Source organism: Delphinus delphis, chromosome 4 (assembly GCF_949987515.2).
Source record: "Delphinus delphis chromosome 4, mDelDel1.2, whole genome shotgun sequence".
NCBI lineage: Eukaryota > Metazoa > Chordata > Mammalia > Artiodactyla > Delphinidae > Delphinus > Delphinus delphis.
This window is the reverse complement of record NC_082686.1, coordinates 17,753,052-17,777,434: the sequence shown is the minus strand read 5'-3', so window position 1 is coordinate 17,777,434 and position 24,383 is coordinate 17,753,052. Positions and strand designations below refer to the sequence as shown.

At 38.3% G+C, this 24,383-nt stretch overlaps 1 protein-coding gene across 1 annotated transcript in view; it reads right to left on the bottom strand.

Moving 5' to 3' along the window:
- The window catches only part of ADAMTS5 (ADAM metallopeptidase with thrombospondin type 1 motif 5), a 44,553-nt gene that overhangs the window by 2,805 nt on the left and 17,365 nt on the right, over window positions 1-24,383 (bottom strand). The window contains exons 3-7 of the mRNA XM_060009830.1: window positions 16,579-16,746; window positions 7,884-8,167; window positions 6,258-6,441; window positions 5,709-5,884; window positions 3,602-3,777 (exon numbers count right to left, since the gene is read on the bottom strand). Of these exons, the coding sequence (XP_059865813.1) occupies window positions 3,602-3,777; window positions 5,709-5,884; window positions 6,258-6,441; window positions 7,884-8,167; window positions 16,579-16,746 (988 nt within the window). The remainder of the gene's footprint in view (window positions 1-3,601; window positions 3,778-5,708; window positions 5,885-6,257; window positions 6,442-7,883; window positions 8,168-16,578; window positions 16,747-24,383) is intronic.

Sequence of the window (24,383 nt, the reverse complement as noted above, 5' to 3'; positions counted from 1 at the left end):
TGTCAAGAAAGCGAAGAATATAGGGTAAGGGAATTAGATGGGAGAGCCTTTTTTTTAATCCTGTTCTTAGAGTCTGACTCATGTTCACGAGAATCGCTGGGAACTCTCAGCACTGCGCAGGCCTCAAACTGAGCTTCCAGAGCCACTGGGAAGTATGAGGATTCATGCCCTGATTTCTTTTCTTTTTTTTAAACATCTTTATTGGAGTAAAATTGCTTTACAATGTTCTGTTATTTTCTGCTGTATAACAAAGTGAATAGGCTATACATATACATATATCCCCATATCTCCTCCCTCTTGCGTCTCCCTCCCACCCTCCCTATCCCACCCCTCTAGGTGGTCACAAAGCACCAAGCTTCTCTCCCTGTGCTATGCGGCTGCTTCCCACTAGCTATCTATTTTACATTTGGTAGTGTGTATATGTCCACTCTCTAAACTTCGTTCCAGCTTACCCTTCCCCCTCCTCATGTCCTCAAGTCCATTCTTTACATCTGCATCTGTGTCTTCATTCCTGTTTTGCCCCTAGGTTCATCAGAACCATTTTTTTTTTCTTAGATTCCACATATATGTGTTAGCATAAGGTATTTGTTTTTCTCTTTCTGACTTACTTCACCCTGTATGACAGATTCTAGGTCCATCCACCTCACTACAAATAACTCAAGTTATTGTTTCTTTTAATGGCTGAGTAATATTCTGTTGTACATACGAGTCACATCTTCTTTATCCATTCATGTGTTGATGGACACTTAGGTTGCTTCCATGTCCTGGCTATTGTAAATAGTCATGCTCTGATTTCTTGATGTTTTAGTAAAATAGTTTCCCTTTGTACTCTTTATTCATTTTCTTTGCACCCTTCTTGGTATTATTTACACTTTAGACATTAACCAGCTTCCTTGGCTACCATGAATGAATGCAGATGTTTTCATATAACTATGAAGTATGAAGTGTGGCTGGCAAGGCAGGGGAATCTTCTTTTCTTCAGGGCTATCTCCTCAGTACAAGTACCTGCCATGAAGGAATACATGCATTCTTACATACTAAGCATGCTGCCATGGAAGGGACATTCTAGTGGGGTGGGGCTTAGACCCCCAAACAAAATATGTGACAATATCTGTTGATTAAGAGCTGTGAAGAAACAGAGTAAGAAGATAGAGGAACGACGAGGATGGGGGAGAGATGCTCCTATTCACTTATGGAAGCCACCACCTTTTTGGGGGGCGGGTAGTGGTGACATTTAACAGACATCTAAAGGAATTCTAGAGGAAGCACTGCTTATTAAATGTTAAAAATTGTTCCAGGCAGAGGAAATAGTGCACATGCTGCCACTTGCCATGTTTGAGGAGTGTTGGGAAGTCCAATATGTTAGTGCAGAGCAAGGGAAGTGGCCAGTGTAGAAGGGACTCAGAGCAGGGCAGGGACCAAATGTTTTAGCATCTCACAGGTTATGAAGAGATCTCGGACACTGACTCTAAGTGAGAAGGTAGCCATTGGAGGGTTGAGCCCAGGAATACCACCATCTGCCTTAGGTGATAAAGTGATGGCTCTCTCTGCTTTGTGAAAAAGAGTCTGTGAGGGGCCAGGGGCCAGGAGACCCGTGGGAAGACCGCTGGATTTGTCCAGGCAAGAGACAATGACTACCAGATGGCAGTGCTTCTGCTTGTGTGGTAAGGGGCAAACAGATTCTGGACATATGTTGGAAGTAGGACTGAGAGGATGTGCAGATGGATGGATGTGGGGTGTGAGAGAAAATGAGGTGTGAAAGATGACGCCAAAGTTTTGGTACTAGGCAGTAGAAGGACTGAGTTGCCCTTTACTGACACGAAGAAAATTGAGGGAGGAGTGAATTAAAATTGGATCATATTTGTGAAGAGGTTTGAACTTAGTGCAGTAGTTTAATGTGCATTATCTCATTTGGTCCTCACAGCAACATTCATTTGCAAGATAATTACTATTATTTCCATTCTACTCTCAAGGATGCTAATTGTAAAGAAGTTGAGTGACTCTTCAAAGATCACATAGCTAGTGAATTACTGAGCCAGAGCGTGATTGCAAATATTCCAGCTCCAAGATCAATGTTCTCTTTTATCGATCACACTAGGCCAAGATAATTTATATAGGATACTCAAACAGGTCATTTGTACCACATACTATAATCTTGGTCAAATCAATTTGCAAGCAGTTATGTGGGATCCTGCTTGTTGCTATCATGAATGTCTTCCTTCCCCTTTTCAGGTGACATCAAATATGTGGATATTTGTTGTAAATAAAAAAGCTTAATGCTAAATTTAGCATTATAAAAAGAGGTTTATAAGTTGATGTAGGAAGGATACACAGCATACAGTACATAAGGTAAGGTATTATTTTTTAAAAAAATAATTTTATTTCTCATTTGGTTCCTGAATTTTTACCCTTCTTTCTTTTTTGGTTTCTTTTTTTCTTTTTTACAAATGGCCTGTGCATCCTATTTTTATGACCTAAGCTATAGCCTCTACTTTGGCATTTATCAGCCAAGTAAAACTGGGTAAGTCTTAAACTTTCAGAGTCCCAATTCCCTCATTTGTAAAGCAAAACGTTAGACTGGATCATTTCTAAGGAGCCTTGAACCTTTGAAATATATTAAAACACAGGATATAATTGGACTTGCAGGGGTTTTGACCTAGATGGCCCAACACAATTAGATGAATAATTATTATATCACTAGCAAATAGGATTAGTAATGCATATTTTAATACAGAATAAATTCTCCAGCCATACTTTTTTTTTTATCATATCAAAGGTCATTTCTAGTTTTTTACATTACCATGGCATGCGATTGTTTTAAGAAATTCTTATTGTTGACTTGGTTTGTATATTCCTCTCCAGTTAAAGACAACACAGCACATATATCAGGAATACAGGTGAACCTGACCAAGACCACTTAGCATAAGAGTGGTCTGGTGAAGAGGAAAAACAAACCTGCATTCCAGCAGACTCTTTATCTGACTCAGCCATCCTAGCTGATAGTATAATATTTCACGCCAGAAAGTGGTAAAGCAAAAGTGTAATCAGGACCATAAGAGGAAGCAGAAAACTGACATTATTCTTTACAGAGTAGATATAAACCAGGATAGCTGTCTCAAAAACAGGCTTGCCATCTACACTACTGCAGATAACTTACATTTTGCATTGAGAAATGTTTTCTCAATAAAACTACAGCCTAATGAGAATGTATTTGTAAAAAAACAAAACAAAACAGTAGTTACGTTGGAAACCAGCCATCTCTTCCTAAATGGTGTTTCAGAAATAACAGATCTGCAAGATATGGCTAAAGTGGAATGTCACAGATTTTTTCTTTGCCTTTTTCACACTCTGTAAAACCTGGACCCACGGCTACTGCAGTTAATCTGCTCGCAGAGGTGCCATGGATTTCCAGTCGGCATGCAGAGCTCATTTCATGTCCTCTCCTTCCCTTCACTTCTCATATTCATAATGTGTAACTAGGTCCTGGCTAGATGTCCTCCCACAGATAGCTTATGATGTAACACGAGTTCTCCTTTATCAATTTTGCAAGAGTCTAAAGCTTCGTTCAGATCAGATAAGGGCAATCGTTCTCTCACGTTACCTTTTTTTATTGAAGGTTCCAATCACCTTTGTGCAGCTGGAGTTGTCTCCTCCACACACTCCGCACTTGTCATACTGCAGCTTCGAGCCAATGATGCCGTCACAGCCCGTCCTCACGCACTTTCCCCGGACGCAGACGGAATTGCTGTATGGCCTGCATTCCGTTCCATCGGTCACCTGAATAATGAGAAACACGTTAGCAGTGGGAAACACTTGGGCCTGCGTAGGTGGGTTCTCTGATAAAATTGCAAGTTCTAATTTGGGAGTTTTAAGTTTGATTGGAATGGCTAGTACTTTGGAAACTAAACAACCAATCAAAAAAAAAAAACAACCCATAGTTTCCAGGAGTATCCAACTGAAAAATTCTTGACATATTGGCAGAAAGAAGAACTGGGATAGATTGGGGTTATGCCCTTTCTCTCTTCTTTATCTCTTGAGCTTAATTCCGAATGTGTTAGGAGACCCGAGGTCCTAGTCTCCATTTCTGTGTGGGTAACACGTTCCCATGGTATAGTCTTGCCTTTTTATTGCTAGAAACAATCTTTCACTTAGTGTGGGACTGTCTGTCACTTGTGTGGAGAGCAGAATACGAGCAGGCTCACAAACGCAGACATCCTTTTTGTTTACACAATTGTTTTTTGTTAATTAATTTTATAGTTGATTTACAATGTTGTGCTAGTTTCTGCTGTGCAGTTAAGTGAATCAGTTATACATATGCATTATATCCACTCTTTTTTAGATTCTTTTCCTATATAGGTCATTACAGAATACTGAGTATAGTTCCCTGTGCTATACTGTAAATTCTTGTTAGTTATCTGTTTTATATATAGTAGTGTGTATGTGTCAATCCCAATCCCAATTTATCCCTTCCTCTCTCCCCTTTTCTATATCTGTGACTCTATTTCTGTCTTGTGCATAATTGTTATTACTATAACAAAATTGAAAATCTACACTGGACAGTCACAACCTTGTAACGGTTGGAAAGCATTCCCTATTGTGTTGAACTGTGAGACACTGAAGTAGAGACAATTTTGTGTAAAAAAGAAGTCTGGGAAGGTCAGAGAAAAGTACTTACTGGAAGAGACTGAATATTTTTGAAAAAAAAGAATTAGCATATATTTAATAAGCTAGTTACAAAATACTATGTATATGGACTCAGTGGTTTGTGCATATAAGTATGTATAAGTAACATATATAGTCATATGTGTAAACATACATATTTTGTATTTGTGTATATACAAAACTCTTTCATATAAGTGTGTGTATATGAGGGTGCATATGTGTATAAAGTGAGGTAGGGTATTCTTCAACAGGTTAACAGCTCTCTAAATGATTATATTTCCAGGTAATATTTTTGCTTTTACCTCTCTATAATATTTTTAAATGAAAATGTATTATTTTTCAATAAAAAGATAAAACATTTTAAATGTTACATAACTTGGACATTAACTTATTTTTCAATAATATGTCATAAATATCTGAAGACCAGTTACAGAGATGGTTTTAAATATAGCACCTATTTGCAAATTAGATAAACTGTTTTAAACTGCCGCATAATGTTGCTTGTGAGAAATGAAACTTCAATAAGTTAGAAAACGCTCTTCTGTGGAAAACAAGGGATAATTTCACATGCATATATTATAAATGTGTATAACTAAAAGGACATTGATTCATTTTAAAGGTGCAAGACATTTTAAAGTCTAGGTCAGGGATGATGATCTTGAATCTATCTTCATGAATCACCAAAGAAATTCTTCAGTAAAAGATGACAGAAAAATAGAAAACTTTCTTGTTTTATAGTCCCCTTTACAAATGTACCTAGGGAATACTATTTTGAAGTTAAGTTTGCAATTCACCTTCTTGACAGAGAGTTACACTTTTTCAAAAATAGCTTTTAAAACATTTACTTGTTCTGTTTACAAAATCCTTTTGATTTATTGTAGCAAGTTTGAAAATATAGAAATTACAGAGGTGAAAATGAAACCTTCCAAAACCTAGCCACCCCCCCCAAATAATGACTGTTTACATTTGGTATGTGCAGGCTCCATTCTACCAAATAATTTCCACCATGGACGCCTACTGTTTCTGGACCGTCTGCATGCAGTTACCTTTGGAGAAAACACTACGTAGTAGCCAGTGCCCTTAGCTCTGCAGGTCAGTTTGCACACATCTCCTGGCAGGATGCCTGCATATTTGGGAACCCATTCCACAAATGTTTTGACTCCTTTTGCATCAGACTGATATCCATTTTTGGCCTCACACTGCTCATGACGAAAAGATTTACCTAAAAATCAAGCATGTCACATTATTACTCTCTCTGTTCTGAAACTTAGATATATTCTTGTTCATTTAAATACATTTAAGGAGATGATAGATGATATATTTTTTTTCCAGAGTCTCTCTACACCAGTGTTGAAGGATTTTCATCTTCAACACAGAGTTGAAAACAGCAATTATTTTCTTCCTACTCCCTGAACACTCAGTTGTTTATAATAATAATTTAAAAATCACTCATGTATTTGTTATTGATTTGCATACTGGTGGAACTGTGCAGTACAAGATTAATAGGCTATTTCTCCAGCCTCCGCTATTTAATACTGCTAGAATACAAATTACACCCGACACATGATGGTTGCTGACACTTGGGAGCAGCGTACCATTGGCTGGGCAGGGTAAGACACTGCAGGAGCGGTAGATGGCCCTCTTCCCTGTGCAGTAACGGCCATTGTTTCTGGGCGCGGGGTTATTGCAGTGGCGATAGGCAAACTGTACTCCTCCCCCACATGAGCGAGAACACTGGCCCCAGGAACCCCAGGATCCCCAGCTGCCATGGCTCGATGTCTAAAACAGAAAATAGAAGATATTTTAGCTGAGAAGGGAGGAAAACATTCAAAATGTACATTTGGAAATCACATGCATTCAATGACTCAGTGGAATGTACATTTGGAAATCATTTGAATTCAGTCGCTCGGTGGACACTTCATCACAGTTAAATTTTCACTGAATTTAACATGGTCACAGGTATTGAACACTCTGGAATTACAATGTGATTCCAAATCTTGGCAATCCACCTTTTCTGTCCCCTACCCCCCAGCACTAGAGTGTCTGAACACTTCACCCTAAGTACTGAGCACACTGCAAGGGTTGCTCGTGGCTTCTTTGGACCTTCTGATACCGCACATTTCTGTTAATAACCACCGAACCATGGTTCACTTTGCGTCCACCCTGATATTGCATCTTTAAAGAACTGTGTGATGCTAAAGATTCTGTATGATTCCAGGTTGATTATGCTTCCATCTTTTCTCCCTCTTTAGCACTGAAGTTCTGCAGTCCCTTTGTTGACATCACACGTCCCACCTGTGACAGATCCTCTGCCACATGCATAAATGTATCTGACCTGGGCTTGGCTTCATTACACCCTGTAAAGAGGAAATGGGACAGATACTGAAGAGCACCCACATCACAGGGAATGAAGAGTCCTGTTATGACATCCCAGGTTTATTGCTATAGAAACACGGCAGGCAGCAGGAAGCTGAGAGACTCCAAAAGGAAGATACTAGAAATGCCTTTGCCGAGGGGATTCCTGAAGAACTTCCTCTGGTTGTATGTGTCAGGGTATCTGCGTCAGGGTATCTGAGGATGCTTGCTTGTGTGTTAGTCTTGAAAGGCACAGGCAACACGCCTATGGCAACACTCTTCTAGGGACTTTGAAAATGTTGTGAGTGAGAGGGAACAAATGCTTTGCTTGGACCTTGACAGTGAAGGTGTCAGTTGCTGACATGAAGCTGGACCGGGTGCACAGGGAGGGAGGAGGTGTCTCCCTGGAGCAGGTGTGGCTATTATAGTTCCTGAAGTTAGATTAACTTGCCATGAGGGGGAAAGCGTGACCATTTTGGAGTTCACCAAGTATGCATGAGGACCACGTGTCAGCTTTGCTGTTACTTCCTTACCGAATTTAAATAAAGGTATTCCAATAACTTTACGAGCAGTTTGAAAGTAAACTCCCAAGCGGTAATTTGGGGCCCTACGTGGGGTCTCAATTAGACAGAATCTGGGCTGTCTACTTATTTGCTACAGGATATAACCTGAGATCTGCATTTTCTCCAGTAATTGACAGCTGGGGATGGCTCTTGCAGGTAAAGGAGGGAGCTGTAAATAGATCCCTCAAGGAAAAATATTTTAACTAGGAAATAGAGCCTTCTGTGGCCAGTCCCCACAGGTGTCACAGGAAGGTACATCAGACCTTAGGTCTCCAGGCCCTGCATGACAAGAAAATCACTTACTGAATAATATTTTTTCTTGGTCTTGTCCACACACTTGCCCTGCAGGCAGATCCTCCCTTTTCCACATGGTGTCCCTTCCACGGCTGGCAGCTTCTTGGTCAGACACACCATCTGGCCCTGGCGCACCACGGCGCACCAGAGGCGGGCGCACACGTCCATCCCGGGACACACCGAGTACTCGGGCCCGAAGGTCAGGTTGCACTGCTGGCTGGCGTCATAGGTCTGTCCCGGCAGTTCCTCGGGGCCCAGGATCTGCTTGCGTGGCAGGTCTAGCAAACAGTTACCTAAAAGAATAACCAAGATTGACCACTGTTCTGTGTTTCTGTTTCAAACCTTGAAAATTATGGATCTGAAAATGCAAGACTCCAGCTGGTGCTGAAACACGATGCATCTACAGATCTGCAGTGTGATGCCCTGGGGAGGGGACTCCCTGTGGATGAGGCTGAGCGCCTCTGTGAGCTCACCAGCACCCACTAGGATTTCCCATGGATGATGTGCTCTGGGGCATACATAATGATGTGCAGTGGTTTGATTAAATAAAATTATTTCATAATAATTAGCTGTGAAAATAGTCATTGTGCTGAGGGACTAACAGAAACTGGGTTGGACCTAGAGGAAATAAGATAGTGGGTATAATAACAATAACAACAACAATAATAATAAATAGGTGTTTACAACTTTGAGAAACAGAGTTTGTCCTTGCACCCTTTCTATATCCCTTTCTCCACTTCCAACTACCCCATTCTTTTTTTTTTTTTTTTTTTGCGGTACATGGGTCTCTCACTGTTGTGGCCTCTCCTGCTGTGGAGCACAGGCTCCGGACGCGCAGGCTCAGCAGCCATGGCTCACGGTCCCAGCCACTCCGCGGCATGTGGGATCCTCCCGGACTGGGGCACGAACCCGTGTCCCCTGCATCGGGGGGGACCCATCCCCCATCCATGTCACCTTTCCATTAATTCCATAAGTAATAAACAAGTGGATGCCTCATTCATTCCTGCACTCAACCAGCATTTGCTTAGCACCTACAGTGTTCTAGCAAACATACTAGATATTAGGGATACAGAAAAATGACCCAGATCTGCCCCTAAAGGTCTCCCAATAAACTGAAGGAAATAAAGTCTTTCTCTTAGACTGAAAGAATTTTAATAAAGAGCTTTCAAGCATCACATATCAGGAGCAGTGGGAGGAGAAAAGAAAACATCTTTGATAACTTGGGACTAGGCCCATTTTTTTACTCTTTGCATCCTTTTTCTCCCCTTTGTATCAGTTATTGAATGCAGTTGATATTTGTTGGGTCTTTGGAGTGTGTCTGTCACAAACAAGTTGGTGCTCTCAGTACGTAGTGATGTGGGGATTATAAAGGGATGGCGGGGGAGGTCAGTAGAAGCTGACATAGACAGTGCAAATTCAGAAGCTGAAATGTGCCTCACCTTCCCTGAAAAGCTTCCCTAAGAAATCCCTTCCCAGTGAGTTAACTCCTTCAACTTCTTCTCTTCATACAGGAGCTTACATATTGCCCATCAGTTCTGGTGTTTTTCTGTCTACTTGATTTTAAGATTTACACACTGATTATTAACAATACTAAAAATAACTGGGGCTTCCCTGGTGGCGCAGTGGTTGAGAGTCTGCCTGCCGATGCAGGGGACACGGGTTCTTTAAATGTATTAGCTTATTCAATCTTTACGAGAACACTATGAAGCAGATTCTTTCATTGTTTTATTTTGCAGATAAGGAAACTGAGGAATATAAAGATGGATCAGTTACCCAAGGTCCCATAGCTGTTAGGGTTTTATGCTCAGAGGCCCATCCTGCCTCTGCTGAGCATGTGGATAGATTGCTTATTTTATTGCTAAAGGGCAGGCATGTGTAGGGATCCTTTAAATGGTAGCTAAAGGAAGAAACAGTTGGTCTAAAGTTTAATTCTGGCAAAACACTAAATGGCTGAGTGTTCTTGGCCAAATTAGTTAACTGCTCCCTAATTTATTTTTAAGATCTGTGAAATGTTTCTCTCCTCACTGTGACACTGGAAGGGTAAAATTAGCTCACAGAGCTATAAGGGGGGACCAGAAAAATAGAAAACAATCCTATTGGTACTATGCCCAACATATTTAACAACATTTCAGATGTATTCAAGTCATTCTTTTTATTCAACAAAAGAAAACCATGTTTAAATCTTACTTTCCACTGAGAAATGGAATATTCAGCACATTTTAAGTATACTGCAAATGTTTTTACAACTACACTCAAGTTTCTTCAAAGCGAATACCTTGAAATTTGTCAATCTGTGTTGGAGGCATTATATGAAAATGAATAAAGAGCAAAGTTCCTACTTAACTTCTGAGCCAGAACGTTTGAAGAGGTAAAGCTTCTTAAGGCAAGCCAGAAAAAGCATTAAAAATCAGTATCCAGCCAAAGAGAACTTGGGGAGAAAAACATTAAGTTAAAAGAAAAACATCAACAGCAAGTCAATAGGAAGGAATGATAGTAAAACCTCACTAAGCTTTGTTTAGAAGATAAAGTGAGATGAGGCCCTTTGGAACTCCGGGAAAAGCATTATCTTCCTTGCTACATAAAAAAGGGCCTGTGTAAACCAGGGAATGCATAGCGGACTGCTGATGGTAGAAGACTGTCAACAGATCTCTGAGGCAGCAAGAATGCTTTCCAGTTCTCCAAAAGTGCTGTTTGAAGAAACTTTTCTCTTTTTTTAAATTTTACTGAAAAGCACAGACTGTAAGACTGGTTAACTAAATATTAGCTGGGAAGTCTTTAACATGTGTGGGTGCATGTGGCATGGGTTGACCTCGTTTCTCCCATGCTGAAATAACTCAGCACCTCTCCGTGGATATGCGGTCACTGATACCTCCTCTACCTCCCTGATGATGTATGATGTGTGAAAAGAAACGTACAATGCAATTTGGAATCGGCTTATGACAAAGGAGGCTCCAAGATGTGGCCTCTCTTTATGAAGCTCAATACCAAAGTATAAGTTTTAAAAATGTATAACATATTTACTTGGCTATTAAAAAAGAGAGATATCTTAGCTCTATGGTTTTCCCTTAGAGGTCATTTGGAGATGAACTTTTCTTACTTAAAATAAAATGACTTATTCAGATTTGCTATTCATTTATTACTTTAATGCTCTCAACATTAGGATTTGTTGCTGCATTAGTTTCTGTTAACAGTGAAATCTACAGTCTATCCATTCCATCTATGTGTTGAATTATGTCCTTTGGCAATAAAATAGGTACAGACAGTGCTACCAAAGGGGAGACTTGGGCCAAGGGACAACCATAAAAAAATCAATATAAAGCCTGATTTCGAATCTCACGATATGAAATATTTAAGATTTAAGTAATAGTGGGTCGGATATACACTTTTCATCTAAAAAATATGTCCAATTTGGGGGAGGGCTGAGAGAGGAAATTGATCAGTCTTTTAGAATCTTTTATATTGACCTCTAAAAGTGTCCAATCTATTGTTGACTTTTCTTAATCTGTTTTACTTTTATTCTCAACCATATCTTCACATATTTTAAAATTTATCTTAGCCTGAAATCCTGTCTGGGCTTTGCTGCTGACAGTTTGTCTGTTTATTCTGTTCCACAAAATTGCCAAGTTCTTTTTCCTTTTCTCTCCTCCTTTTTCTCTCCCTCCCTCCTTTCCTTCCTTCCTTCCTTTTGTTTTAACATTCTGCGTCTATAGATGGATTGTTTCTAAAAGAAAGACAATGAAAATGTGTGCACATCACATATTTGGTTTCACCATCCATGTTAAGTTAAATGCTAAGTTAACTGTTAGGTTATAAGTAAAGTAGAAAATTTAAAAAGTAAGAGCCAGTGATCTGAGATGGATAAATAAAGGAAAGAAAGTGGTAGTCTCTCTATGGCCACAAAGTACACTTGGGGTGATGGAAGGTATGCCATGCCTCCAGGAAATGGAGCAGAAAAATCTTTGTTTTTTTATATCTGACTTCTAGCACTGTTTGTCTTTCATATTAATGATAAATGAAACATCAGATGAAGGTTGGTTGTTCTTTATTCTTCTCATTCCCCCGACCCGCCCCGTTTCTAGCACTGTAGTTATTTCTGTCTTCTCTTCCTTTTTAATACACGCACACTGAAAATAAGAATTGGCCCAAACAGGGAATCCCCTGGTGGTCCAGTTGTTAGGATTCTGCGATTCCACTGCCGGGGGCCGGGTTCGATCCCTGGTCAGGGAACTAAGATCCCGCAAGCTGCATGGTGTGGCAAAAAAAAACAGAAAACGAATTGGTCCAAATATCCTTGGCCTAGGAAAAATCAATGAATATACCTAATGAAACTCATTCAAAGAAGGCTCACAACATTGCAAAGTTTCTTCTTTTAGCATCATCTCCCTGGTCTTGCAACTCTTTTCTAAGGTCTTTATTTGCATGTTTAAAAGAGTCACTGATGCATTATGGGTTCAGTGACGAATAAACTAACTTGGGCAATGACAAAGGCACAGACAGTGGTTGCTGACCAAAGTAATTCAAGGGGTCTGTTTGTAGTACACTGTTTAGCAGATGTGATGCCAAGGAAATTCGATTAAAAATTCTCTGTGTTAAAGGATGAAGCATAGCTTTTTAAACATATGGGTCACTGTGGACTTAAAGAACATGTTTTACTCACAGACCATGTTAAAGAACATATTTACTGTGAAAATAAAGAGAATACCATCATGGGCCTTGAATTTTATGAGTAGGGCCTTAAAAACTGAATGTTAAGATCTTATTACTAGCTTCACTGTCTACACTTAACAAAGGATTCAGAGAATTGGTTTTCTAATACCACTTTCTCTCCAAAGTTCTGTGTTCAGTAAGTGGCTGTAAACTTAGCTCTTTAAATATGAATTTTTCAAAGCTGTCTTTAGATTTTCCTTAGCAGCCTGTGTCTTGGGTGTTCTTGAGCTGTGTCTGCTTAGGCAGTGGTCCTTCTTATCACCTGGCACTGTGAACTGAGGGATCCAGCAGACAGGGCTATTGTTTTTTTGGCTTCATGGTTACTAAACATTTGAGAAAAGAAATTTAATAACTGTTTTTGCTGAACAGTTTCTCTGCCAGTGCTTACCTTTATTTTTGAGGATCATACTCCTAGCCAGCTTGCCTAGAGCTAACTTGTATAAACACTGCAGGAAGTCTGCAAGTATCTTGGCCAGGCTGAGTTGGAGGAGGTAGTCTCCATAAGACATGGCTTCTTCCTTTCTGAATCACAAATCTGCAGGCCCAGTTATTTTAGAATGTGCACACTGACTTTTCAACCATAACCTAATTGCTGCATATTTCTTGTTGGAACTAAAACGGGAAACACTCAATATTAGGAAATTTAAATTTGGCAGTGGTAGAGTGCTACACATGTCTGGCTACTTATGGCTAATAATTTTAAAAACAAATGAAATGATTCAAATTTAATTGTACTCTAAGACATCATTTCTCCAGCATTGCTGGAGGTGGGAACAAGACAGATAAGCTATTACATAAATGGATTCTCTAGGTAATGTAGTCTTTAGACACCACCTAAAAATTGTATCCATTTTGTGAGACTATCTACCTAAAAACATCAATAGCTTTGCTGCTTTTTATATGAGTGTCCTAATTTAACCTTCCTAAATAACAGAAAATCACTTCTTTTCTGAGTATCAATTATTGTATCCTGCTGAAATCTTGAGGGATTTCAGCAGGATACAATAATGGGGTAAGAGGGTTTCTGACCTTCTGGAACATGGTGCCAGACCACTGTGCTTTTACTGTTTCAGGGCTACTTTTTACAGCTCTTCTGGTTTCTCTCTTATTGTCAAATGATTTTACTTCTTTCTCTCAGCTTACCTGTCTGGCATCCCCTATGCACCCAAGTGACTAATTTTTTTTTTTTTTTTTTTTTTTTGCTCTAAATAGTTAGTGGCCTAGAAAATTAGAACAGAAAAATAGTAGAACTATTTCTACTACATATGAATGAATGGGCTCTGCTTGCAAATGTGAGTAGCTCCCTACGCGTAAATTGAAAAGGTTTGATGATATGATATCAGCTTAGTCTTCGAACAAAGATGTATTCTGTTTGCGTTTTTGTTTGTTTTTCCATCATCTTGGGCTTTGACTGTCCCCTTGGTTCTCTCCTAAGATCTGGAGTTGAAATGTCAGAACTGCCACCATCTGAAAATCCTGTTGATTAGTTCCTATTGTCATACTTTGGCTTTAACTGACTTAAGTCAGCTTTTGGTTGCAATCTAAACGTTATTAAATTATTTAAATTCAAGTGTAAATGACAGTGCTACAGAGAGTATTGTAGCTTCAGTTCTGCGTCTGTTTTGAAATGAATGTAATTGAACTTTGCCACTGTGTCACAGCTACAGTGCCTTTCTTAGATTCTCATCATTCTGAAATTTCTTTACTCACTATAGGCTACTGATAAAATTGAAGTTTTTGGTGGGATGGGGCAGTTAAAACACAAGACTGCCTAACCAACACATTCAAATGTGAGAGAGCCTAGGCATGATGAAAGGAATGAATGAATGAATATATTATGAGAATTTCCTGTCCGACAAATGTTGGTAACTGAATTTATTTATTTATTTAACATATAAATGGGGAATTCAGATGTGATTTCCTCAGTGCAAATGAATAAGACCTATTTCTAGCAAAAGTATGGTTTTGGCTGTTATCTACCATGAGATCCTTTGGAGTAGACACAGAAAGATGTATAAAATTTGTTGTAAAATTTAAAAAAATCTGAGTGTAGATTCTTTTAAATACAGAGATAATGTTTAAAAAATGAAAACAATACTGGGAGCGTCTTTACTGCATGGAAAGTAAAATCATGAATTCCACAAACATGAAATAAATGAATCATTCCAGAAATATGGCAATAGGAACAAAATTCTGCACAGCATTGTAATTAGCTGACCTAATACTTACACAAGGAAAAAAAAGTTGGTTCAATTTTAGCCATAAGTATTTGCTGCCTTAGCAACTAAATCTGTTCATTTAGTGATTCAAAGTTTAGCTCAACCTTTTGGAATGAGTAATGTGTGATTTTGAAATGAAATATTAATGTTATTCCATTTTTAGGAAACTTGAAGAAAAACAGTAAAAGTGATACTAAGAGTGGAAACTAAGATTTCACCCAAGAGGAACGTTATTAGATATGGACTTGATCAATGTAGGTAGGCAGGTAATTAGGTAAGCATTCACTCCAGGACTCTATCAGCATTTAATCAGCATTTTAAACTGGGCTAACTAAACAGAAAATTACCACTTTATATTAGTCTAGGAAAAACCTAATACATTGATTCTTGATATTGTTTCTGAATCATCAAGATATTAGGCCATCATTTCAACTAACAAAGAACATTTATTTTGTATTAAGGGAAATTTTAAAGCAAGATGGGTGTGGATTGTTTTCAGGAATAGTAAATGTAAGTAGCTGAGAGTAACTAAAGCATTACCAGTTCACCATTAACATAGCAAAAATGAGTTTATGAACATTTTGGCTACAAGATAGCAAAGAACTGTGTAGTGGAATTTCTTTTTGTCTGAAAAAAACTGAATTTATTAATTGTTGTGTAATTATGTAGCCAAAGCTCAAGATGGCCAACTCACTATGAAGTTACAAAAATTTCAAGCCATAAACTTTGTGGAACAAGGAAAAACAGCTATTGCAGATTCTGTTTATCTAACTTTGAACCATACATCATGAGATAAATTTGTGAACAATTATCATGATCAAGAATTTCTGTCACATTCACTTCAACCACCAGTTTTAGAAAGAGACATGTTTTAAGAGAAAAAAAAAAAAAGGAATGAGAAGATGTCCATTTCTGTAATATGAGAAACTTGAACTCTGTGGTCTCTGAAGATCTCTTCCAACTCTACCTCATCTCTTCTCCTGTGTTTCTAATATTTTAAGGTAACAAGGAATGCTAGGAAATTAGCAACAGCTTGTTTCAAAGATTACTTAAGGGTCAGAATTTATTATTTCTAAAACTGTGACTTCCTTAGTATTTTTATATAATTTACAGCACTAATCCTAGATTTGCAGAACTTAATAAAATGTGCTGTGCTCTTGAACTGTACTTAGGGGATAAAGCCAAGGATTTTCTTTTGAAATTCTTAAACTGTTTTCTCACCATTCAGATTGATTTTTCTATTCCTGTTCTGCAGTTTTCACTCCACTTTCAGGAAAACAGGCTGTCAGGATGAAACCAAACTTTTTAGTGAATGCAAACCTAAAGAGCTTCCATTCTTGGTTTTATGTCGCCATAAAGAGAATCTGACAGAACTGTCACCTACATTTTAACCACACCCCTATAATAAGGATGTAACAAATAATTCTGAGAGTCATATTAATAGCAGGGAAGCAAGATTATCTGCCAATGTTCTCACAGTAAGCTAGTGGTGAAAGAGGGAATAAAAGCCAGGCTTTCAGGGCACTGGCTAGGCATTCTGTGTGGTCTCCCACATTGCTTCTCTTTGAACTTTGTAATTCAAAAGCAAAAATACCATTGCCATAATGCCACTGAGGACGTTGGCATTACACACAAACAGACAGTCCCCTTGTTCCTTTTTCTGACACTTTCTAAGCAACCACTGTCTTAGAGGGTAAGGTGAACATCACGAGGACATAATGAAGTACAACTTGCAATAATTCCAAGTTTTGTTTCTGAGCCTATGGAACTATACATACCATGGCCATCATCCAGGAATTCTGTGATGGTGGCTGAGGTGCATTTGGACCAGGGCTTGGATGCATCAATGCTGGTTAGGATGGAAGACATTAAGCGCTTATCTTCTGTGGAACCGAAATTTTCTTCACAGAATTTGGAATCGTCATGAGAGAGGCCAAGTAGATGTCCTAAGGGACAGAACAAATGAAGTGCAAATAATGAGTGATTTTTGTATTTCTACTTTTCTGTGGCAATTAGACTAGCACTTGACTTTTTTTCCTCCCAATTGTATATGAGTTTATTTTAACTGCCTTTTCACACAGAGCCTCGACCCCCAGGTAAATTAAAGCTGCATGTAGTCAGAGTGGTCACTTCTGGTGAATATTTAGAGGAAAACTGAAAAATTACACTAGAGTAGATGTTCCTATAATCCATCTGGATCACACATGCTCAAGGATATGTAGAAACAGGCCTTATTTAGAATCTAGAATTTGCAAGGCAACTGTGGGATTATGTCATAGCCCTCACTACATATTATTTTGAATGCTTGTCTAATTTTCCATCTTCTCTGACAAACTATAAGCCGCAGGAGATCAGAGAGCATCCCCCAGCCTACCCCCGCCATCCACTGTTGAAAAAAATCTGTATTTAACTCAATGTTCTGCAAGTTACAAACACTTAATAGATGGTATTTGAATGTCAGTGACTTCTATTTTCTTGGCCAAGTAAATAGGTAGCCATAAAAGAGATGACTAGAGGAGAAAAAAAAAAAAAAAGATTTCAAGTAAATTTCTGTTTCCATGCATATGTAAGCTTGCTTCACTCCCATTTCTTTTAGTTATTTAGTGAGTTGTGAAGGTATACTAGTCCCACAAGTAAATGGTATATTTTGAAGATATACTCACTTACACTTAAGAAATGTCTAAAGCACCAAGATGCCCATTACAGAGTGTTAGCACTTGGAGAGAAAGAAAATACTGAGAAGGTAAGTGATTGTCCACAACTACTCAGGTGGTGCTTGTGCTTAAGTCTACCAAACACGCTCTGTGCAATCCCACACTGCCTTTCCCATTCTATCAAGCTAGGTATTATTTCACAGAGTACATACCCCATTCTTATAATCTGACTAAATTTTTTTGATTACATAAGATTAATTTTCACATAGTCTAAAGGTATAATGCATTCTCCAATAAATTTAAAATATTGTTGAAAAAAATCCAGGACAACAGTTTGGAGAGACTCTAAAAAGGTAGACAAGTCATCCTAGTAGTGTTTTCTGCAAAGCTTTATAGAATCATACACAAACCACCAAAAAAGAATGTGGAAAATACCACAGAAAAGTGATTACTGCATTCTCCTTGGGTTCCTAAATGCCAATGGCAGGAACTTTGTCCATTCTGCCAAGAAAAAGTCCAGTGAGCAACAGTAAAACCCAACAGAGATGAAATTTTTTATGCCAAACTACTGCTGGCCAACTTGTTAAATCACTAACACCTCATAACAAAATTGTCCACTGAGCAGCTGGTTGATGTTGTGGTTGAAGTTAAGTGGCCAGGGCTCGGTGACCTTCTAAGGCTCCACATTTTGATGCTATTTATGCAGTTATGTACTTCAGTAGCATTTACTAGGCTAGTCAGTTCTCTGTGGGAAACCCTCTCACCACCACTCACTTTCTATTTGGTCAGGAGCATAAATGCCCATCATAGTATGTAAAATATCTTCCAAGTAACATGCAAAAGAAGACTGGAAGCAGCTCGTCCAATTTTGGGGTGGTATGTTGAGTTTTTCACCGCACTCACAGAAGAATAGAACCTTTCATTCATGTCCTATTCAAAACTGCTAGAAGTTACTTAGTACATCACACACTGTTGAGAATGTAGAATGTTTATCAGCTAACACTGTGGCATTAGTGTGGAAGCTTCATACTTGAGTTTTTTCCCCCCTGGCATAGAAGAGAAAGGGAAAGTGGCCTAAGGGGACCTCTATAATATGAATCCAGGTTTTCTACTTTAAAAAATGTGATCTTTGCACTCGATTTCATAAGATATTTATATTTATTTAATGGAGTAATAGTCTTTTCCTCCAAATGCATCTAAATAAATAGCACTTTTTATATGCCTTTGTATTACTGCATCAAGAGATATTCCCTTCATTTGGAGGCTAAATTTTAGATTTCCGATTTAAATACAAGCCAGGTGGTAAACACCAAATTCGCTTTGAGGGACCTGGGAGAGTACCTCCATTTTTTCTTTTATACAGAATGGTGAAGGCTGTAATGTTAAATATCAATCATCTAAGCAAAGCAATTTATTTTAAGATATTTTGGTCTCTTTTAATGAATATTTTGGCATGCTCTCTGGCCCCTAAATTGCTAATTTATCAATGTAATTTACTTGTTGCTGAAGATACATACAAGAAATGCTTAGATGGCCATCAGAAAAAATTGCCATTCTGGGCATGAACACATCTCAGTTCCACTTTAGCAAGAGCTGAGACGAGATGTGAATTTTGTAAGATCTCCAAGAGTCAGTCAGAAAGGGACTGCCTGAGGGTCAGTTGAGAGAGACAGACTCCTTGGAGGGAGGAGGAAAGTTCTGTTTTCCATGAAGAAAGCTTGTCAGCTGGCTGGGAGAGGTATGCTCTCCCAAGGACAAAGAGAGTCATGGGCAATGTGAAGAACGTTTAGGCACCCAAAGAAACAGGCAGCCAGTGCCACAGGAGCTGGAACCAGGGCACAGCAAGAGAGACCCATGTGATTTCCCTTCAGGAGCTGAAGAGGAATTGAAATGGAAGAACAATGTGAGTGATGTCTGGAAGCTCTTCTGGAGAGACGTGACAGGCATACTAAAGGCTGTGAGCGGCCAAAGAAATGGCATTTTCAAATGTGATTCCCCCAATCATTAAGCTAGGACACCTAATGTCAGTCTGAAATCTGCCAATATCTTTGAACCCTGAAATGACAAGTTACATATAAAAGCATATGCTATTTTCAAGGGACACTTACAATCGAGATCACACACTATGATATTCAAAGCTTATTAACAGAGAAAATTCTGGAACCTAGGAAATTTCAAATGTAATGTCATGGCTGACAACAACACATTTTAAGGAAATGCTGTGAAGAGCTTAATCAGAATTTATCACGATGTCACTGATTGCCTAGGAGTGACTTTTCCAGTGAGAGACTGTTCCTAAATCATCCACAGAAATGTTTAAAGATTAGAGATTAAGGATTTCTCCCACAAGCAGCCTTGGGCAGGATTAGTGCAGCTGAGATTTAAACACGTGTGCCACAGAGAATAAAACAATGTTGGAGAAAATATTGACAACTTCTAAAATAATGTATTGTTTTTTAATCAAAATGTATTTTATGATGAGTTTTTAGAGCAATGCAGACCAGAGTTAGTTGAGGGATGAGGTCTTGGAGGAGTCAGGGCAAGGGGTTCCAGAAAGCCACAGAGAAAGGCGATTCTTTCCCTTGAAAGACAGAGGAGATACTTCTTTCTCTAGTCCAGGTATAGGAAAAGAGGAAGATTCAAGTCAATTTGGAAAAGGTAAAGGAAGAGATCTGAGGAAGTTCAACCAAGCTACCTTAGTAAAATAGGATGTGAAAAATCCGAGTGAGAGGACAGGGCTGATATGGATTAAGGACCACAATTCAAGGTCTGGGTTTAAAGCAGAGGTCCCAAAGACTCACTGCAAGGAAGCATTAGCATTTGTATTTGGAACCATTTGTAAACAGTAGACGTGCAAAAGATTGAAGAGCGGTTTGTTGGCCTTAATGAAGTTAGGCAATCTTATTTACAATAATATCTTTCTTAGTGAATCTTTAGTTCTTGACTCCTGTTATTGGAAGCCATTTCTCGCCTAAAATCCCGACAGAATTAAGGACTAAACACAGCTATGTAGTGGGTGAGTTTGTTAATGGCATTTGTATATTCACACACTAAATTTTTTTTTTTTAAGTATTACAGAAGTCACAGTAAAATTTAGAGAGTAATGCAGGGGTCCAATTCAGTATTTTCCCAAGTGATGCAGCCTCCAGAATTGTGTGTTGCTGTTTGAAATCATTAGTAAAACTCAAGGTGTAAATTAAACGGGCTTCTGTATAAAATACTGACCTACTATTTTTTTAAAAAATTTTTTTAACATCTTTATTGGAGCATAATTGCTTTACAATGGTGTGTTAGTTTCTGCTTTATAACAAAGTGAATCAGCTCTACATATACACATATATTAATAGATATTAAATCATGTCATAAATACAACAGTCTTGCTGAGTGCCCGTCACACAAAATAACCTCAGGAAGGAGTTTATTTGAATTATGCTAAGGAAATGGGTTTCATGGTAAATTACATTAAAGCAAAGTCTGTAGGGTAGGAGTCTGAGTTTAGTGTTAGCTCAGAAATAGCAAACAATTAGTCTCCTGATAATTTTTCTAGGACAGTAATCGTCTTTTAAAATTGGTAAATGGGTGACATTTCATTAAATAAATTTCATCTTGGACATTCACAATGTAGATTTAAAAAGCATCTTGTCTCCTTAAATTCACAAGTGAATCTGGTGTTCTAAAATCTGAGATAATGGACACCCGGGTAAAGACACATTACTTTAAAGGAAAATGTTGGTTCAGCTTCTTATCCAACTCAGTTATTACCATACAACTAGGGATGACTTATAACATTAACCTCAGGAGGGAAATTGGGTTGTTTTTCTAAACTTTGGTCTGTAAATTAAACAGAATTTCAAGCTCTTGTCTCCTGACCCCAAACTGACCAATAGACAAGGAGACACAGCACCACATCTTTAAAAAATGTCACAAGAAGCTCTGTCATGTGTTTACTTAAGAAAGCACTGCTCAGATGAAGCATCTGTCTCTTAATGACGTGGTGTTTTTATTTTTACTTAATTTTCCAGTTAAGATTATTGAGATGCAGGAAGGTCTTGCCAGAGGTTGAAAAGAGAGTCAAAAGCTCACATGGGATCAGAATCTAGATTCCTTGGTGAAGGAAACCAGGAGCTCCAATAATTGGATCCTACGTGTCTATTCAAACGCAAATCCTTATGTGGCAGTGATAAAACTTTTAAAACTTCCATTTCAAAACATTAAACATAAACGCTAAACGTTATATCAATGATGTAATTTAGAAGGAAGAAAACAAATTTTTTCACCTTATAAATAGCTGTGTCAATAACCTTTTGAATCAAATTCAGGATTATCTCCTTCAAAAGGAACACTAGTAAACCACTATAGGATAGTGTCCAAATCTTGGGCTCTATAGCCAGATGAACTGGGTTCAAATTTTCCCCGAGCAGTATACTAGTTGTTGACCTTAGACAGGTTTTGAAACTTCTCTGTGTATCAGCGTCCCCTCTTGGGTGACTCATTAATAGTACGTACCTCATGGGATTTTGTGAGGCTTAAAGGATATAAAAGATGCAAAGTGCTTAGAATACGTGCTTGACGAACATAAATACCCAGTGATAGTTAGTTAACTTCATTGTTCTCACTAATATCTTGGTTTTGTTATAACTTTACTTATGGGTATTCTAGTCTTTGATAAATTTTGATATTACTAGACACTCTTGATTTGTGAGAGAAGGCAAAATTTTCTATTCATAAAGGAAAAATCACTCATTAAGTGTGTGATATATTTATTTTATGCCACCTTCAACTTGTTGGCTTTCCACACACATGACAGACAATCTACAGGCCTCCCCTAGAGAAATACGAATTGGGATTTGATTTAAAAACAAACCAACTGATACTAAACGCTAAATCTTTCAATGCTGCCTCCGGACATGGAGCAAAGACCTATTCCCACCTTTCATCTGGGGGCCAAGAAAGACACAGTGTGGCATTGCTCCAAACTGGACAGAAAAAAACGCTCAGTTCATGTTGATTAAAGCTATGGGTTTGAGGGTAAATACCAAATTTAAACCTAGCTTCCTTTTACCTCACATCTCACAGTCAGTCCTGACATCTGATTCTGTGCACTTGGCTTTGGTGTATGGTGTTTCCAGGGCCTCTGCAGCTTTTCAAAACATGGGCTCGTTTAATCTAATCATCGGTGGGAGCAGAGTCACATGCAGATCAACATAACCAGAGAACCGCAGAGAATCACTCCAACTGCAGCAAAACATGTGCAGCCATACTGTTGTGTCTCGACCACTTCCTAAGCCTCCAGCTGAATATTTGGCCCTGACACTTTGCCTGATTTTAGCTTAGGAAGCATTTTGGAGACTTTCATGGTGGAGAGATTCACTTAGCACATTTTATAATTAACTACTCTAAGGTTAAGCTTCGACCTGTTTGCAAATTATGGATTTCATTAGTCTAAATAAAATCAGATTGCTCCCCCTAGCACATTAGAAGCTGGCCTAACATCAGTAAAATTATTATGTTGGGAGAGCCATGTGTACAGCAGGTGAAATCTTTATTATTGAAAGCTGATAATAAAAGTTTGACAAGTTAAAAATATAAACTCCAAATGTAAACTTACATTCACTTGAAACTTGCTACAGTTCACATTTGGATTGTAAAAATTCTTACCTCCACCCAAGGTCCAGGGATGGGGGACTGCGTTCTTGATAGTTTCAAACAACTTTCTTAAACGTCCTAACAATTTACTCAGTGTTGACGTGCCCCTCACATAGCAAGATGGCAGGCAATATGTTACTGTCTAGGCAGAGTCTAGACGCATCAAACTCTATTTTCCAGAAGCCTGTATTGACATCAGTTGACTATGCATCTCCAGAATCTAGCTCTTTTTTTGGAAAGAACTAGCAGGAAAAGAGAAGTGCTCCCGTTTACACGTGGCACGTGAAGAGTCACTTTTCAGAACTGCTCATTTAAGTCACTTCATTATGACTTTAACATCATGGATAGAAAACGTACAAGATAAGGACTTCAGGCTTGCCTCTGTTTATTGACATTTTACATAATTCTCAATGTAGGGGCATTTTTTGATGAAGGGAGTAAAAGAACAAAAAAACTTTTTATTCAACTATAATGACTTTGTATTTTAAACCACTATGTACAGAAAGAGGAAGCAGTGAGTGGGACATTCCATGTGAAATGGAATTTAAATCTGTTAATAAAAGTATTAATCAAATATATCATTTCACTTCTTATAGAAGAAATAAAGTAGAAAGATCATGGGAACAGCCTGGAAATTTTCTCCACAGCTTATGTTTTGAGCACAGGAATGTATTTACACTGTATGCATGAAGCAAATTGCTCATTTTGGAATGGACTGAAGCGAATTCAAAACACTCTGGCAAAACTGAGGTTTCACAACGTCATTTTATCACCATATGTAGCCTGGATATGTAACCTCCAAATTTGGAAAGTAGTAAATGTCTAATAAAAGGGAAGGGAGGAAATTACATAAGAAGAACAGAGTAGAATTAGAATCCAGAGCATAGTTAATTCAAGCTGATGGCTTCAAGCAACAATCTAAAAATAAAGCGCTAGAAACAGAATAGCAAGCTGCACTACCCAAGATCACACTGGCTGCAGAAGCAAAGCTCTGTAATTGTATACAGATGATTAGGAAATATTTTGTAAGGTTATCTTTACAATTTTTAAGGCTTATACTTTATGACACATGTTCACAATATTTAGGCGAAAAGTGAAATTAAAGAAAAATAAAGCAATTAGAAAACAAAGTGAATGAAAGCCAGATCCCTTTATAAAAGGGAAATTAAATCCATATCCCCCTATTCCCAGACCTTAAATTTCTCAGATTAGGGCACATGTAATACAAAAAGGGAAATTAAGTAGGCACTGTTTGATTGGAGAATGAATTACAGAGAATTCTA